Genomic DNA, 19714 nt, shown 5'->3' with positions numbered 1-19714 from the left:
CTTCTGAATGAATGAATGACTGGATGAGCAGTACCCTCTGTAGAGATGATGGTCAAACATCAAAAGGTTAGGAGGTTTGCATCAGATTATTTATTTATTTACTTATTATTCTGGCAACACCCAAAAGAACCCAAAAGTTCACGTGCTTTATCTGTTCAGGTTCTTATACTGTGTCCATGGCTGTGGTATCTGAGTACCTTATCTGAAGCTTATCCAAAGCTTATCCAAATCTCTTGGGTCTGCAAAATTGCAGAGAATATCTCATGAGACGAGGAGTTTTGTAGGAGCTTTCTGAGTTCTAGTTGGGCCTGAAATACCATGAGAGCAGCATTTTCCAAAGTATTTCAGCACTTCTGTTCTGACTGGAACAGACAGGGATGTGAATGAAAAATAAATGCATATGTGTGTAAATTAATCTTGGGTTGAATGAGATTCAGGTTGCAACTAAATTTCACAGACTTCTCCATGGTGCCTGCCCCTCTGGTGTTTATCTCTCTTGCTATAGGTGTGACATGCTCTGCCCTGTGGTGCAGTAGTCTTCCAAATGAATGTGATGTGTTGTAGCGTTTCTTTGAATGAAGGGACTTCGTTTTCCTTTGATACCCTGTGGAAAATCTAACAGTCACCTAGCGTAATATTCAATATGTAGCAAAGATTTGCAAATTATCAAGAGGAACCATGTCATTTATTAAAGTCTATTATGTTAAATGAGAAATGTAAACTCTTGTGCTACCAAAAGATTTACAATAGGTGTTGGAATAAAAGACTAAATAACACAATTGTAATTCAAGCAGTCTGTCAAAGACAGGTTATGGCTTGTGGTATTTGCACATAACTGGCTTACAGAGGAAAATACAACTCACTTTGTGAAAATCAGACTCACAGCCCAGACACTAACCTTTCCTTTCCAGAGTGCTGCCACGATGCCACTCATTCCATCATCACGTACTGAGCTGTGCTATGACACCTTTCCTTCTCTCCTTATTCTTATGGTCCCTGGTATGTGAAAAATCTAGGGGGGGGGTATTTTATTCATACAGGGTCAGCCATCCATTGACCACTCCTGGTCAAAACTTCAGGCAGCACAGAGTAAGCCTTGCTTAGCTTACTGTGTACTCATTAATTAAGAGCACTCTGCTGTTTCTGAGCTGTTGATTTCAGTGTCCATCTTCCATGCAGTCATCTTGCTACAGCTTTGGAGCCCCCTTCCAGAATTTGCACCACACACTCTGGGAACTTAATCCTATACTCCCTGAAGCTCCCCCGTAGGAGCTGGGAGGGTGTAGGGAATTCAGGATTGTGTCTGCTGCCGTGTTAGAGTAAGTGCGTCCGCAGAGAGCCTCACCAAGGAAAACGGAGACACTTTGTTTACATAGCAGCTGCGAATGTCACATTCAGTTGGGATGAAGCTGTATTTATTTTCCCTTTGATTCCGAATGGGGCAATGCCTGCAATGCTCCAATTCGTGAACAGGCATTTAGTGGATACATAGCCACTCCGCCTAACCAGCCCTGATGAGGTAAAGCAGTAACTAAGGAAATACTGTCCCAGCATATGTTCCCTCTGCGGTGGTGGTCTCTTCAGTCGTATGAGTAAAATGCACTCACATGCAAAGAACTTCTTTCTTTTCTGAGGCTGATTGGTATTAACATTGTTTTTCACTCTATGCCTTTTTGAAGTGTATTGTGAACTCGGCGAGTCTGGCGTTCGTGGGGGGTGTGTGTGTAACTTTGGCATATATGAAACAGCATCATTAATCTCAGATTGTGATTGACATCAAACAAAAGGGCCAAAACTCCCTTTGTTCTCGAGCACAAAGGGTGTTTGTTTGCTCAGGGTACGTGAAAGGCCCCATGAAGTCCAACTGAAGATCTTTAATGAATTTGGCAGTCTCCAAGCTGTCTGTCCTACAGAGTAATCCTAATGACAGAATCATCACACAGCATTTAATAGAATGTGACAGAAGAATCTCTGTTTGAGAGAGGCTGCAGGGAGGGTAGGGAGGGGGAAGGTATTCAGCTATTATGCCACAGAGCGGGCCCTTACGGTCATTCCTTTCTCACATGTCAACGGGTGCACTTATGTGTCTAACCTGAAAAATCAGCGTTTTCAGGCACAGGTTCTTAACCCGCCTACACATTGGTGTAGAATCCCCATTTAAAGCAGGAGGGATTGATGCCCTGTGATTAGGCTGGATTGGGAGTTCAGGCTCTTGCAGCTTTCTTGTTTATGGTTTGTAGCAATGCTATTAGTATACTTGATTCTGTAGAAGTCAAAATTAAGATGAGGTCCCTACCCTCTAGGTATTTAGAAACTCATTGAAACAGACATTACAGTGATGTAAGGGGGATAGACACCAACTCATAATGAAGGAATGGTGGCGAGAGGGATACAACACAAGGAAAGAGTCTTCTTTAGGCAGCAGGTCATTTAGAGTAACAAATATTTGAGCTGTGGTGTTACATTGGCTTAGGTTTCTTTTAAATTTAGTTACTAACATTTTGTTTAAGCTGAGTAGAATTCTTGGCAGTACACAAGTGTTAAAAGCAAGTGTGTCCGATATACAAGGGAATACCATGGAGTTGGGGCATTGGGAGGTGACAGGTGACAGCAGTAAGTAAACCATATATGTTATATCATGGTGTTTGTATCAGTATTTCTGTTCTTTTGGAATGATTAGGATGGATGTGACAATGGGGAGTGACCAAGTACAGATTAGTGGCAGAATGTTATCTGAATGAGATGAATATTTCAGAGAGATTATTCTGACTCTGTGTGTGTGTGAGAGAGAGAGAGTGGCAGAATGTTATCTGAATGAGATGAATATTTCAGAGAGATTATTCTGACTCTATGTGTGTGTGTGTGTGTGTGTGTGAGAGAGAGAGAGAGACCTTGAACAACTCATATTACTTTTCTATGCCACAACTTCTCTTTCTGTAAAATGGAGAGAATCATATTTACCAGCCCAGAGGGGCATGTTGCAACGCTTAATTACTTAATTTTTTAAAACTCTTGGAGATCTTCAGATGAAATGTGCTACTTCAATGCAGAGAGAAGAAGAAGAAACTGTTCCTTGGGCATTGAAATGATTTTAGCTTCTTCATGATTCAAGTCAAATCTTTTCCCTGATGCTGAACATGAATTCAAAAATGCATTCATACTTCAAATGTCAAGACACTGCAGATGCTCCCGTAAGGCTAAGCAATACCTGCTGGTCCATTTGATACTAAGCCAACTGCCAGACAAAACCACAGTGAACCATTATAGTGTCAAGACTCATATCTGAGATTTGGACCTACTGACACTTATAATGCGACAGTAACATTTCTATCCTGGAAATTGATACTCAGCCCCTTGTAAGAGTCCTCTGCCTGGCATCACTAGATAAAGTAATTGCTCATTTTATCTTCTGGTTGTAAAGAGCATTGTAGGATCTAAAATACCCAGCCCTGTTTACCATCCCCCCCTTATCAAGTCAGATGTCAGAAATCAGGTGTCTCCATGCTTCCCTGACAAGAACAAGGATTTTAAGGAGTGAAGGCCAGAACAAAACTGGCTCAGGGTTTTATAAAATGCATCTGGGAACTTGGGCTCTAAATGAGCCATAAAATTCCCCCCATGAGGTAGAAGTGGGGTTTCTGCAACATTGGATCAGAAGTGTAAAATGCCATTTTGGAATGCTTATTTTTCCTTGTTGTTTCTATAAGACGTTCTATGCAGATTTGCCTTTATGAGGATGCTATAAAACTAATAATGATTTCCATAAAACTATTGAACAAATAGTAGGAGTATATTTCAACACCACCAGCAAAAAATAAGCATTTCTGGTCTTCATGCGAGCCACTCAAGCCAATTAGCATGAAATTTAATTTGCATTAATCAGCACAAGGTCAGCAAGAAGTTAACTTGATGTGTGGATTTTCACATATAACAATTTGGGGGGGGGGGGCTGTCCCTGCAGGGTGCTGAGGTGGAATTGAAGATGCTGAGCAGCTTGCAGGATTGGGCTCTTAAGGGAGAATAGAAAAGTGCGGGTGGGGGCAGGATTAGGAAATGTTTAAGGCACAAATCAGTATGGTATAGTTAGAAATCACTTAAGGCATTTATATATTAAATTAAGAGATTTTTGAACCCTTGCCTTTTCCTTGTTAAGACCTTGCAGGTGTTGTTTTCCCTGCAGCAGATGGTAACATTGCTAACACCTAAGAGCTCTGTCCAGCTGAACATACATGCTGTCTTCTGCAATGTGGAGGCCCCAGAAGGCTGCAGATGGTGACTATGCAGTGGATCAAATGATTCAAGAGCTTAGGTGTGCAGCTGGAAAGTACATCCCTTCCTCCAGATCCACAGCAGTGTCTTGAACACCTTTGGAATGGAAGGAGCTTGTGCAAATGACTAGTTTCCTCTTGTATATTCCCTGTTTAGATTCAGTTTTTTCCTGTGCTGACATCACGGATTTTTACTCCAGAGCAACACCCTATCTATAGATCTAGGTCCTTTTCTGGAGCTTCTCAGAATGGTACCTGCCCACAGGGAGTGTATGTGCCATATGGAAATTGGGGAGAGAGAAAGGAATATTCTACGGTCCTTGGGTGAGCTGGCAGAATTCTTGGGGAGGTTGCATGGCATTTCTTCATGTCCCTGACCGAACTGCATTTCAGAGGAGTTGGCCCTGGCAGCCTGAAGCATGTGTTCTCCTTGCCAGAGAGCAAACAACCTGTTCCTCTCCTCAAGACCTTTGGGGACATGCTAAGCTTATTTCCTTATGTCATACTGATGAGCCCAGTAGCCTTGGAAGGGGGAGAATCTTGAGCAAAACTACATGGCCAGTTCCTGGAATGAGTGGCCATATAATTTGCAAGGCCCACCAAAGTCTCCACAGCTGTAGCATCACAAGGGGACATATCCTTGGGGCAGGATAAAGTCTGTAAGTGTTGGACAGTGCTTATGGCCCTTGACATCAGATAACACCAGTTGGAGATGAGTACACGCAGCATCTCGTAGAATCAAGATCACAGTTTGTTTATGATTTGGGGCCAAATCTTCGGCTGGTGTATTTGGGCTTAACTCCATTGATATCAATGGAACAACACCGATTTACACATGCTCAAGAGCTTGGCCCCTTCATCTCTTAAGCAATATTTTTCCTAGTTTGTTTTTTATATATATATATATATAGTTTAAACCTGTCATTTGTTTTTGAATGATATGTCAGAGCTCATAGTAGCACTTTTGACATTGCGATCTTTGCAATTTAAAAACTGTGCTCTGATAGATCAAGGAACATTTAGGCACAACAAAACCTAAATTTGGCCAAGAATTTCAACAGTGATTAGTGATTTCAAATGTCTCCATTTTTTGGGTGCCCAACTTTAGACGCCTTCAAAGGGGCATGATATTTTCAAAACATGCTGAGCATCTAATAGCTGAAAATCCAGTCCCTTTAATATGACTCAAGTTGGGCACCAAAAAATATAGAGGCGTTCAAAATCATTAGCCACTTTTGAAAATGCTAGCCAAATTTAGGTTTGGGCAAAAATATTAACTATATGATAGCATGAGAGAGGCACTTGAAATCAAACTGAAGATTTATATAACAGGCAATTTTTTATTTAATCAATCCTAATGCTTTAAAAAAAATGTACAGTATTTAAAGAATTGCAAAAGTGAGTGATGATTATTTTATAGCATGTAGTGCAATTAATTAGTCAAAGATGAAAGCTACTGAAACAAGGGTTTATAGTTGCTTGATTATGAAATTTTTACAGTTTTTCTTGTAGTTCTTAATCAGTTTTGTTTTATGGTAACTGTGTATAGAAATAGATCATTTTCCTTTTCTTTTAGTCTTTTAGTGCATGTATAGTATGTAATATATGTCTGAAAATTTTCATCTTCCTCCTTCAAAGTCTTATATCCTAGAATTCTAGCAGTCATTTATTCAAGTGTCCTCAGCTAGCCATCAGCTTCCCCCAGTCAGTAGGAGTTTGCCTTCAGTCTTTTTCATTTGTATGTAGATTTCTGGAGCTAACATATCATTTGCTTCCATCACATTGTTCACTCTGCTTGTGCATTATATCCATTCCCTCACCCTTGCCTATTCGTACTGTAAGCTCTTCAGGGCAGGGACTGTCTACTAGTTTGCACAGCACCTAGTGCAGTGGGGCTTCATTCTTAGTTGGTCCTTAGGCACTAGCATAGTAAGAGAGAGAGAATGATCATTCTGGATTACAGGAACAATAGAAGAGTAAACTGTATTATTGTTTTATTTCTAATTTTAATCTAAACTGATGAGAAATCATAAAACTCTCATACATGTTATTGCCCGCATGTGTGCCATCCATTCCAGCAAGTATACAGTATTTACCTGAATGTAAATAAATACATATGTAAGTTCACTGATCACGTGATGTCATATGGTTTACGATATCATACATGGCAGAGCCAGAGGTGGCGACATAGGAGCTGCAACCAGTTAAAAATAAAGATACCCTACTTTAGGATGTGCAGTGTTCTATTTATATCAAAGACAGTTTAGTTTATTTTCTATTTTAAGTCACAGGCTGTAACTGGAAGTTGTCATCTCTCAGATGTATCTCTGTTTGTCCTAGCTATTTCTCTCTGTGCCTTTGATCTGCTTTCTTCTACATTTTTTTTAGCTGCTGGTTGGATGCTATTATGATATGTAGACCCTTCCAAATAAATTGTTTCTTTGCAGAGGGGGGCATGTCTGAAATCACAACATAGCCAGTTATCTGTTTCAAGTCAAGAATTTTCTTTAAAATGTGCTGATTTATCATGTTCAAAATGGTGATTTGCCATGACTTCACCTTATTTTTTTAAACTGGTGCAAAAGGAGTACTGAAGCACATGATTTAAGAAACCTTTTTTTAGTTCCTTCTGGATCCTCTGTCCTCCAGCTGCTGAGATGCACTGCGTCAGCTCTGTCGAATGGGAGAATGCTTCTTCTCACAAACAGAGAGGAAGAGCTGCAGCAGGACCATTGGCACCAGCTGTGGTAGGAAACTTAAAACAAATCATCTTCTCTTACTGCCTTAATAATTATTCTTATCATTTACACAGCACTTTACATCTCCCAAGTGCTTTTCGTACATTATTTAATCTTCACCACACCCCATGTGAAGCTCATACACATACAGTAATGCTAGCAAAAATCTCTTCATCACTCAGTCTGACCTGCATTTTGCAGCTCATTAAATATTGTCACTTCCATTTTTTAGATCGGAAAAGTAGACAGAGAAGCTAAAACTCTTGCCCAAGGCCCTGAAAAGTTAATGCCAAATCTGACACTGGGAAATTCCATTCCTCTATCCTGTGTTTTTACACTAGAGGACCGTGGTCCTCTCTCCCTTTGCTTCATTTTTACCACAGGAGTTTGAAAATATGCCTTCTTCAGCTGGGGTGTTTCATCTTAGCACAAAGATGGCAACCCTAGCAACTGCAGGCATGTATAGTTTGCACAATGCACCAGTACATTTTTCTCAAGTATCAGAGGGGTAGCCGTGTTAGTCTGCGTCTGTAAAAGCGTCAGAGTCCTATGGCACCTTATAGACTAACAGACGTATTGGAGCATAAGCTTTTGTGGGTGAATACCCACTTCTGAGATCAGGCCCCATTCTGCTGGGTTCTGTAGAAACATACAGGAAGAGACAGTCCATGTACCATGGAGCTTACAACCGAAATGAACTGTATAAACAAAATATGGGGGGGAAACTGAGGCATTGAGAGGCAACTTGATTTGCCCAAGGTCACACACAGGTCAGTTGCAGAGCCAGGAAAAGAGTGCAGGTCTCATGACTTCCAGCTCATTGTCCTATCTACTGGGCCATGTTGCCTCCCATTGTTTATGATTTGGATTTTTTTTTAAATAATGGCACATAAAGAAAACATTGTGGTTCCTCTCCCAGTGAGAACGTACCAAAAAATCCCACTGAGTTCAGTGCTAGCAGAATCAGTCCCTCTGCTCTGAAGTACAGTGGTGCAAATAGCAGGTTTTTCAGTTTTATGGCAGTCCCAAAAAATTAGGGGGAAAAATAGCTTCAGGTGAATTCAAAACACAAAATTTTCCGAAGAGATTTTGGCAAACCAAAATGCTGGAGAGAGAACGTTTTGTTTTGTTGTTTTTGCGTCAAATGAAACATTTCATTTAGATTTTGAATTGAAAAAATAACAACACCCTCACCCCCAACTGAAATGCTTTTTTACAACCAAAACAATTTGGCAAAATTTCTGAAATGTTTTAGTCATCCCAAATCTTTATTTTTTTTATACCAAAAATGTTCAGCCAGCTCTACTCTGAAATTCGTATTGACTTCAGGCCGTCGGAGTGTCTCTCGTTAGTGGGAGACTTCGGAGGAAGCAGCTGGCTGCTCTTGATGGTAATAGAACCCGGGTGAACCACCCAGCTCCTCTCCCAAGAGAGATGCCAGAAAGGACAGCCATGTTACTCTTTTGAGTGGGATGTTGATTATCTGCTGCCAGAAACCTTGCATAATCACTTCAACTAGTGCAAAGTGGGTGTAAAATGTTATCGCATCAGAACTGTAGCTTTTTACAGTATCATTGCGTTCATTTTGCACAGGAGTAAATGACAGTGCACAATCTGGCCTTGGTTGAAGTTGTAGGTTCCTCTTGTGGGAAGGTGTTAGATAATGTTCTGTCTATCTTAGGCACTGATACGGATTAGTCCATTGTTGTAGTCGCTGAGGACTTCACAATGTTTAATGCCCTACCTTAATACACCCTGTTGAGATAGGGCAGTGCTGCTTTTTTCCTCATGTTACGTGTGGGAAACTGAGGCACAGAGAAGCTAAGTGACTTGCTCAAGATCACAAGGGCAATTTGTGGTGGAACTGGGACTTGAATCCTGATGTCCTAAATCCTAGGCTGATGTTCTAACCACTGGACCATCTTTCCTCTGTATGTGATCAGATGTATACTGGTGCCCATCACATGCTATTGCCCCTTTATAGGGCAGTAGCACAGTTTGTTTTGGATATATGATAATTCTGTTGTTTTCTTGAGCAATCTGAATGATTAAAAGTAATCCAAGGGGAAGTTACAGAATATAGGCCAGTCCCTCAGCTGGTATAAATCATTCTTGCTCCACTGACTTTATGCTGGTCGCCATGAAGCCTTTGCAAGTAATTAACATTGCCACAACATTCAGTTTATGCAGGACAGTATAATTAGTATGGGAAATGCTTACATAATTTCTAGGAGTCCTGTAGTTGCATTAAATACTAGCTAAAGGAATTTTAAAGCTTTTAATGGCTACCACTGCATATGTTTGTATATAAGAATCTACAGTGTGTACGAGAATCTACAGTATATATGTAGAAGTTACATATTTGTGATCTGATGCTAAGTGCTGTATTTACCTTAAATTCTATACCTGGGATTTCATCCTGACAGAAATCAGATAGCCCAGTGCATGTGGTTTAATCTTCCCTTAATGCTATATTATTTTAAAGGCACTCCTGTTTAGTACGTCCTGCAGTGGAATGGTAATAGGCATCACACATTCCCACTTACCCTCAGCAGCTGTGATCTCACTGCAGATGTCGCTAAGTCAGTCATTTCATTTTGTATGATAGAAAAATGGGTTGTTTTTGTCTTTTAGTTTTACCACTTAGTGGTTTTTGCTTTGCTTTCTTTACACTGTGGATGAGTTCAAAATCCTTAGACTTCATTTCCCATAACTGCTACTTTTCCTTCCATGTAGGAGCAGAACTGATCAAGGATTTCCCAACACCAGGTTCAGTCAGCTACCCAACGCAAGCTGCGTTGATTCCATAACTAGGCCCAAAGGACTCTACAGAAGCCATTTTAATCTGTCCTGAAAAGAAACCATTGTACTTTCTTAAGATGGTGATTCCTCCCATGTTTTTGGACAGTTGTAGCAGTTTATCCTGACACTCCGCATTCAGCTGTGCATTCTCTCACATACCCTGGAGCTTGTAGTCCTCCAAACATCAATCTTATGAATCTGAAACTGGTCTGGACCAACCCAATTGCCATGGCAGGTTACAGCAGGCAAAAGTGATTTGGAGATGGAAAGCATTCGTGCACCAGTACAGAACTCAGAACTTCATGTCCAGGGAGGGAGAGAGAGAATCTAGGGTGCCAGTGAATCTAAAGCACCAGTCACCAAAACCTGAAATGGCAGTACTGGAGCTAGGGTTTTAGGATTTAGTATTTGGGGTTTGAGTTGCAGGACTTGTCATGGTAGCACAGCTTTGTCCCAGCCAATTCTCATGACTGCTGCATTGATTTGCAGTGAAAGCTAAATGCAATGCCTTCGAGTGCACTTTGGAGTATGTACTTTTAACAATGAAAATGCACTATTTGTTTTGCAGTAGTACCTACAAGCCTCAGTCATAGACAGGATCCCTTTGTGCAAACACAGAACAAAAAAGACGGTCGCTGCCACAACGAGTTTACAATGTGTAAGGGCTTTTCTTCACAGCAAGTTACTGCCTGACAAGCCAGGGATGAATCTACAGCACCCCAGCTTGCTGTGCAGTAACTTCCCCTGTAGACTAGCCCTATGTACAAATCTAAGGACAAACCTTTGCCCGCCATAATATCATGTTTTCCTTTCATTGAAGGTGAGAACCCACCACCATATTTGCTGGGTTGGTGACTGCTTCCCCAGAGCCCCCCAACCCCTCTCCCACCCACCAATGAGACCAAACCCAACCAGTAACACCAACATTCAGTAAGGGAATCCTCCAGCTGTGAAATTATGTTCAGCTGCAAACAGGGATACACTAGTGAGTAGTCCATATAAGATACCGATGTGTGGTATAAAAAGGGGGACTCCCAGGAAAAATCCTAAATCAAGACACACCTGAATTTTGGGAAAGTTTGAGATTCAATCTGTCTGTAGCTTAGTGTGCAAGGCATACACTCCAGCCCTTCAAATAATTCTGCATTTGAGGCCTGATTCTCATTTACCCCGCTTGCTCTTTGCACCACTCTGGTAGCATAAAGGGGACCTCATGGAATTGGTGCCCACTTTGAGATCTATTTACACTGTTAGAGTGGTGTAAAGAGGCCACAGAGTGAATGAGCATCAGTCTCTTGGTGTTTTAGCAGGGGGGAGCCCATGTATCTACATATCTGGTTTAGACCTTAAATACACGAGATAGAGATGAGGTATAGAGGTTTGAATGGCATGAATGAGTCCAGATGTGAAAGTACACTTCATTTTGACCCCATTGGAAACTTGTGATTAAGGGCCACTGTTTCTATTGAACTCAATGGCGAGGGTCCCATTGGCTTCAATGGGAATAGCTTTTGGCCCAAATTGCTTTACAGATGTGACTCTGTGGTCTCTTTCACAGATTGAAAGTGAATAAATAGTAATGCAACCCCTAATGGCTGTGCAGAGATGTCTGTAAAAGCCGCACATCCGCATAGCCACCGGTGAGGCTAAACTAGGTCATTTGCTAAGGCAAATGGTAAAGGCAAACTGAAAACTCTCAAAAGGTCCCTAAACTCTCAAATCAACAATCCTCCGTTTCTCTGATCAGGGCTAGTGGGTGCTGTAAAGCCACTCAGACTCAAACAGGGCGGGGGGTAAGAGGGAGAGAGAGAAATCCTGCTGTGAATCCAAAGCCCCAGAACGAGATCCTAAGCAAAATCCCTTAAAGCACACAAGCCTATCCAGCCACAGCCTCCATGTGCTGCTGTATTGATAATTCACAGGCAAACAAAAGATGCATTTCATATTTTCATTTCACCAAACAGAATAGGAAACTCATTAATTAATTTTTTTGAAGGGGGGGGAGGTTACTAATTTTGTTGATGGTAATCAGGAGAGCTAACACCAGCCAGGCAGTAGTGAACGCAAACAAGACCCCTATAGGCAGCAGAGTGCATTAATGTAAAATATGCCCAGACAACATAACTTGTCAGAGAGGATTATTTCTGCTTAGTGAATCTGCAGGGGCCCCTTTGCTCCACCACTCAGCGTCTGACTAGAGAGAGAAAGAGTAGCCATTAGTGAGTAGCAACTGTGGCATTGATGTTTGAGCGCACTTCTGAACTGGCTTTTGTTGAGAATATCGGTGCAGAAAGCATGCGCTGTCCCAAATCCGCTGTTACTATGAGAAATGAGGAGCTGCTTTTAAGGTATGTTGTCTCCTTTGTTTAATGTGTGCTTTCTAGTTGCCTGGGCCCGCTGCGACTATAATCATGCTCTGTATTAAGTAGTTTCCCTATTTAAAAATTTCAAAAAAAAAAGACAGAGAGGCATTGCTGTGTGCAAGCAGCATTTCCACGAGTTACAATTGGATTTAACGTGTCTGATGACCGATGTATTAAGAAAAGCAGGCAACAAATATAAAAACATCTGAAAGCTGGTTCTTCTTTTATCATCTCCTTTGCAATATTTTTGCCTGATTCATTATTCTGCATTGGGTATGGAATAAACATGGAAAGAGACTCCATATTAGAGCTAGTGCCCTAAATACCACTTTTAATTTTCACGTAGTCTCCATAAATAGCCATTAACGCTCTACCTCGTCCCGATCACTTGAAGCTGTTCAAAAAATGTGTGTGAAAACATGTACATATGCGTGTGTATTCTTAACGTACCATAGTGTAGTGGAGAGCAAGAGGCGGCTACCTATCTCAGAGGGAGAGAGACAGAATTATGCTAGAATTGGCACCCTGCTTTGAAAAATGTAGTCTTTTGTTTGTTTGCTAGCAGACATTGTAGCATTGAATGCATCTTTTGGTCTGACAATGGGACAGCTGAACAATGGAGCTGTCAAACTAGCTTAATGCACGTCTGGGGCTTTTTTTTTTTTCTTAGCCCATATTTTTTATTTTTTTATTTGTATAGACCGTATAGTAAGAAATGTTGTAGTATTACTTGTTTATGGGTTTTTAAAATTTGATATCCACTGTTAATAGTGGGGGGTTTGCATCGTGTAATTATGTCTGTTGCATTAAGTTGAAGATTTATTGCTATCTTCTCCTTTAACTGTAGAGAGAAAACTTACTGATTCTGAATGCTTACAAAACTGATGTCCATCTGGCAAATACAAGGTTACTGGACATGTGTTTACAATATTTTATGTCTGATCATTTTAACTTTGACTGTTACGTTGATGCCCACTGTTTTAAAATTTGTTTTGGCAATGAAAACTAGCTACAAAGCAGACAGAGATACATACCATTTTCCATTTTTGTAATCCAACTGCTCCTATTACATTAGGATTTTTAAGGTCAAGCAGAATAATTTACATGGATGGTTCCTGTCCTAAAATCTAACAAATTAATACATATGACATTTCTTGAATTATCCATCTATTTAGAAAGACCTTGTTTATGATTAGAGTGTTGAAGAAATTTTTGTTTATGGATTGGACGTACTCTTATAGTCTCGTAAAATACAGTGTTATGAAAAGAAACTCATTTATCAAGCTTTCCAAAATCTTTAAATCATTTATCAGGACAACTGCACATACCTTAAATGGGATATTGTGTTGTCAAAAGCCTGGAGTTTCCACAACTCTTGAAGTCTTTAAATAGTTTACAGCTTAATTAACTAGATCACTGGCCTTGTTAATATAATAAAAATGTGGACTTAATAATAGAAACGATTGATACGTAGCTGTGTTGTTTGGCTTTTGTTGAGAACAGTTTCTTTACAGGGCTTGTTTTTGTTTACTGCATTCCCTTGTGTTAGTTTTATGAAATCATACCGATGTTTAGAGGAGAGTAAGTGATTTCTTAACAAATAAGGATATATTGCTGAGAGAGAGCTCTTAGCAGCATACATTTAAATAAAATTGTTTTACTGGAGCCATTCAGAGTGCCTTGTGCTTATGGTGGGTTGTTTTTGTGTCCCCCCCACCACCATTTAGAGATAAAACAAGGTGAACTTATAACTCTTTTGGTAAATAAAAAGATAAAATGACAAGTCATAAAAAGTGCATGTGTTTAACTTAAATAGAGGTTATAACATTGAAAACTTTTGCTTGCAGGACATATTTTGCAATCAACCACCATAAAAGTTAAGCATGGTGTTTAACATAATGAGATCATGCTCAAAGCCTGCTATAGTCACTCTTTTTTTTTCTGTACCTTAGAAGAACTTTTTCCTTCCAGAGAAGTGTTAACTAGTCCCTACATGGCCAGTTCTTTTCTGCCCAGGACCGTGCAGCTGGGGTGAGGTATCTTTTGTCGAGTTACCCTCCCTTATGCAATGCATTCTAGAAGCTGCTCTTATCATGGTCCCTTGTGATTATCAGGCAAGAAAGTATGTGGTAGCTTGCTCCAGATTTAATGTAAATACCCCTTTAATAATCACCAAAGCTGGGTGCTAATGACAGAATGGCAATTCTTCAACTTTATCAGTCACTAACATGTCACCTGTACAACATACCCAGCTTCCTTTGTTGAGGAATCTCGATTACCAAACCTGTTTCTAAACCCAGACCTCACAATGAGTTCATACCATACTGCCACTAGTATGTTGCTTTGCATATTTTGAGATTAGGCTAACTGATAAAACGCAGAGGAAAATATTCTATACAATCAGTGTTCATCTTGTCCAGTATACTCCAATGGTATCATATAACACTTTATTCACATTAAAATTGAAACTTACAATACAAACAAAACTCCTAAAATATTATCCTTATTCTTCTGTGGATATTTACTGGATCATTGCTCTTTCAGTCTTTTATTTAATTATTTTAACAGTTAAGATTGTGAAACAGGTTCTTGTTTCAGAAGAATTTGCAGGTTGGAGGTCTCTGGCAATAATACTTCAGGTGTCTTTACCTTTAACCGGTTGTGAATGGGTGAGATTCAAAGAGCAATGTGGCACCCAGAAATTGGTAAACTTGTCAACATGTCTTCCCGGAACAGTGACAAGATAGCTAATTCACACACTGCAGTAAGTAGTTGTTTGTTCCTGCAATGACCAAGTGTAATGCTAGAAGGAATTACAGTTCTTAGACCAACATAGCAGAGCAAGACGAGCTTGTGTGTGAACCTGGGAAATGCCTTATCAGAGTGCTGTAAGAAGACGGTAGCTGTAATGTATTTACTTATTAGTTTGTAGTCTTTGTCTATATTTTCTTCAGATTCATGAATTACTATCTCTAACATCAATGTGCTAATATTCTCTTTGTTAAATTAAAATAAAACTGAAGTGTTTCTGTTATCAAATTTAAGTATGTAACATTGCAAACTATACCTTTGTGGCTGAAAAACAAAGGACAACATTCAGTTAATATTCATATCTAGAACTTTTACGGCAAGTGTAGATCGTGCTTGGATACTTAAGAAGTCATTCAGGAGTGAATCAATACTAATTATTGTAATCAGGAGGGTTAATTAGCTGAAGATGCTGCTGATGGAAAGTTCATTGCTTACAGCCCTGAAAACTCCTAAGTTGATGAAATCTGAAAGCAAGATGCCTAAGAGGACTTTATATCGAGAGCAGAGTGGCTTTCATTTGGCATTTGAGGGGCCGGTTCTTTCAAATAAGAAAACATAGATGTTTTGCATTTTTATGTCTATAGAGGAAATGAGAAGAGGCAACTGAATCTCTCTTGAAGAGCTTTCTGTAATAGTTTCTAATTGAACGCCTTTTGAGTAACCAGAAAGTCTCAGTGTAACATTCATTTGTAGATTACCTATACATTAATATAGATAACACCATATGTCTGAAATCTTGTTTCAGCAACTTTATTGGGTATCCCTTTACCAGTTTATTATTTGTGTCTTTTTACTGCGTGGTGAAGCAACTTTAAAAAATCATTGCTTTTTGACTGCTCTGCCCTCTAAGATACCAGTCACATTTGTTCTGTAGAAAGGTATTCAGCTTCTCTTAATTAAAAGGACAGTTATTAAATTACCAATTTGTGAATTTAAGTTACGTGATATGGAATAAAGGCTGAAAGGGAAAAAGAAAATGTTGTTCATGAGTGTTTTGGGTTCCTACACTTCACATAACAATTGTGTTTCTTAAAGTGAACATCACTGAATTCGAGAAGAACTTAGATATATAAAAGCTTTTCTCATAAGTGGATGGTGAGAAGTTTGTTCCCCCCCCCCCCCCACGGTCATATATGTTACGATTACAGTCCAAATGAATCCCTGGGTTTGTTTGAACACACTGTCAAAAAAAAAACAACCCACTAGTAAAGTGTTGTTTTGAAAGGCAGAAATTCTTTCTCAAAATATATCATTCTCCTCTCTCTAATGTCATTAGAGATTGTCTAGTACAGGTGCTATTTATCTTTGCTTCCCTATGATTGTTTTACTGCTTCCAACACATTTACTTGTATGTCAGCCATATAAAAGGTAACTGAAAATGGCAGCTGTTGAGGAAGCATGTCGCCATGCCTGGAATGACATGCATTATCAGGGCAGCATGAGCTGCTGGCACTACAGACCATTTCTACTTGACCTGTCGAATGATTGGCTGCCTGGGATAGTGATGAATCACTAGAGTTTATGCAACAGGACTGCTGGCATTCCCACAGAGGAAATCAAAACTGGAATTTTCCTCTAACACTATTGGCGTGGCAAAATAAACCCCGGCTTTTTGTTTTGCTTTTGCTTATTTTATCCTGCAGCTAAAACAAAAGTCTCAGTTAAGCTCATTTTAATGCTGTCCTTGGCAAGCTAAACATTGTGCCAAGGTTACCTATCTCTATTAGATAGAGTAGGAATGATTGAAACCCCATATCTGAGCACTCCCAAGTGTTGGAAAAGCTGGGATCTGGATCTGAATTTGGGAGGATCAGCCACATCTTATTTTTTTTAATTGGTGTTTACTGAGAATGACTATCCAGGAACTGGCTCAGTATATGAATAACATATAGTAAATGGCTTTGTTTGTCTGGTGTAAGAGTCAGGTGACCATTTAAAGGTCTGATATTTGACGTTCCACTAGTTCTGTGAACTTATGGTACACACTTTGGAAAAGCCGGGGCTCACAGGTTTTTTGCTTGCCCATTATGTATACAATTTCCACCTCATTCATAAAATAGGAAACCTAAAAACCACATTGTTTGGATTACACGGTTTGTTCTCTGAGTCTTGTGCTTGTGGAAGAGCATCTTGGTCTGTGAACCTTCCAGTGTGCTGAAGAGATTGAGAGACTCTTGAGTGGGTCACTAGCTGCTTTGCAAGGACGTAGCCATTTGACTTGCTGCTTGCATTTCAGTGTAACCAAGTTCAAGTTTTGTTTATTTCTACATGCAAAATACCTGGGATGTCCGCTAAACACATCACTATCTAGCCCTGGCAATAACTTTCAGTTTTAGTCCCCATTCGACTTTGTGATCCAAGGGCATGGGCACCTTTTCTATTTAAATATATATGCCTGTAGTCGCTATCATACTTTTTAATCTTCTAGGGTTACCATATGTCTGTATTTTCCTGGACATGTCCAGCGTTTTGGTTCTTAAATTGCCATCCGGGAGGACTTTTTAAATATCTAAAAACATCCGGATTTTGCCATTATTATTTTTCCCCAAAGAAGAGTTGATCATTCAAGGAAGAGAGTGAATGTTCAAGTCAAAGCTGCAGAAGCTATCGGAAGCCTGCATCCCAAGAAAGGGGGGAAAATTCATAGGCAGGAGTTGTAGACCAAGCTGGATGAGCAAGCATCTCAGAGGGGTGATTAAGAAAAAGAAGAAAGCATATAGGGAGTGGAAAATGGGAGGGATCAGCAAGGAAAGCTACCTTATTGAGGTCAGAACATATAGGGATAAAGTGAGAAAGGCTAAAAGTCAAGTAGAGTTGGACCTTGCAAAGGGAATTAAAACCAATAGTAAAAGATTCTGTAGCCATATAAATAAGAAGAAAACAAAGAAAGAAGTGGGACCGCTAAACACTGAGGATGGAGCTCCCAGCGCTTGCGGGGGGGGGGGGGGAGGAGGGGTAAATGCGGCACACTCAGGGGAAGAGGCGGGGCCTGGGTGGGATTTGGGGAAGGGGTCCAATGGGGCAGGGAGGGGCAGGGACTTTGGGGAAGGGCTGGAGTGGGGGCTGGGCCAGGAGAGGGGGGGCGTAAGCAAATACCCCCCCTCCCCGCCATGGAGTATCCTCTTTTTTTTTTAATGTTCAAATATGGTAACCCTATCATCTTCTGAGTCATTCAGCAATTGCCTCTCTTAGAGAGAGAATACTTGAGTGCATGCATAACTCTTATTATTTCAGCCCTAGCCCCCTGGCTGCCCTCCAAAATTTCAGAAGCATTCTAGGGACAGCTTCTCCCATTCAGCCACTAGTTGGTGGTTGCACCCCTGAGCTGTCTTGTCTTGCCACCTTGAGGTGGGTGAGGAGTAAATACTGCACATTCTGGAACATTCCCATGATAGCAAATCAGCAGGTCATCTTCAAGAAAAGTCTTTCAGCATAATGCTAGACAATAGCCTGCCACTGCTGAATAGAAATGGGGATAACTGGAGGAAGAAATAAAGGGTGTGGAAACTTCTTATCCCACCTAACTAATTGAGAAGAGAGGATAAAGCTGCAGCAAACTGACAGAGACCATTAAGACAACGATGCCACTTGCAAGGTGAATAGCTGCACACATTATAAAGAGATGTGGATGTTATGTTACTGAATTTAAGGCCTGATCCAGCAGCCACGCTCAGTCTGCATATGCAGTATCAGGCCCCTGTAGAAAGGAAATGCATAGATTCATAGATATTTAGGTCAGAAGGGACCATTATGATCATCTAGTCTGACCTCCTGCACAACGCAGGCCACAGAATTTCACCCACCACTCCTACAAAAAACCTCACACCTATATCTGTGCTATTGAAGTCCTCAAATCGTAGTTTAAAGACTTCAAGGAGCAGAGAATCCTCCAGCAAGTGACCTGTGCCCCATGCTACAGAGGAAGGCGAAAACCTCCACGGCCTCTTCCAATCTGCTCTGGAGGAAAATTCCTTCCCGACCCCAAATATGGCGATCAGCTAAACCCTGAGCATATGGGGAAGATTCATCAGCCAGATACTACAGAAAATTCTTTCCTGGGTAACTCAGATCCCACCCCATCTAATAGCCCATCTAATTCTGCGAGTGATCAGAAAATCTAAGATTTTATATATTCATTCTTACCGACCTCGTTTCATCTATAAAAGACCTTTGGTTTTATTTTAGCCTTTTCCTAACTAAACATGACTGATGTATTTTCAACCAAAATGTGAGGAAAAGCTCACTCTAGAGCTTGGGAACTTGTCTGCAGCATTTCAGCCCACATTTAATTTTAATGGGAGAGTTATATAACTCCCTTAAAAATCACAGATACGAGCTGTCCCTGAACTGCAGCAGCAATGTCTGGTTTTCCCCTGCAGTGCTGTTCAAGTGAATCATGCAGAGAGACTTTTCTGTGCAAAGTTGATACATGCACATTTTATTATTTAGTGAGACCCCAAAATGTGCCCATCAGAGCTGGCCGAAAATTTCTTGATGGAAAATGCTGATTTGTTGAAACTGAAACTTTTGTGGGATTTTGTCAAAATGTTTAATGGGAAATTATCAAAATATTTCATTTCTATCTCAGTTCCACTCTGTTGTTTCCAATTTTATGTTACGAATTATAATATAAATGACATAATGATAAATTAAAACAAAATGTTTCGCCCTCATCAATGATAAAGCTTTTGACGGCCAGTAAAACTAAACCATTTTTAAAAAGTTGAAATGA

At 40.2% G+C, this 19714-nt stretch overlaps 1 protein-coding gene across 4 annotated transcripts in view; it reads left to right on the top strand.

Annotated features, from left to right (window-relative positions):
• The window catches only part of CELF2 (CUGBP Elav-like family member 2), a 689087-nt gene that overhangs the window by 355334 nt on the left and 314039 nt on the right, over positions 1-19714 (top strand). Inside the window, exon 2 of one of the 4 annotated variants that reach the window (XM_077836729.1) lies at positions 6918-7015. The exons of the other annotated variants lie outside the window; for them this stretch is intronic. Within the exon in view, the coding sequence (XP_077692855.1) occupies positions 6957-7015 (59 nt within the window). The 5' untranslated portion in view covers positions 6918-6956. The remainder of the gene's footprint in view (positions 1-6917; positions 7016-19714) is intronic. 4 annotated transcript variants of the gene reach the window in all.

The sequence above is a fragment of the Eretmochelys imbricata genome, chromosome 1 (genome assembly GCF_965152235.1).
Source record: "Eretmochelys imbricata isolate rEreImb1 chromosome 1, rEreImb1.hap1, whole genome shotgun sequence".
NCBI classification, from domain to species: Eukaryota; Metazoa; Chordata; order Testudines; family Cheloniidae; genus Eretmochelys; species Eretmochelys imbricata.
Note: the sequence above shows the minus strand (reverse complement) of the source record. Positions and strands in the feature narration are given on the sequence as shown.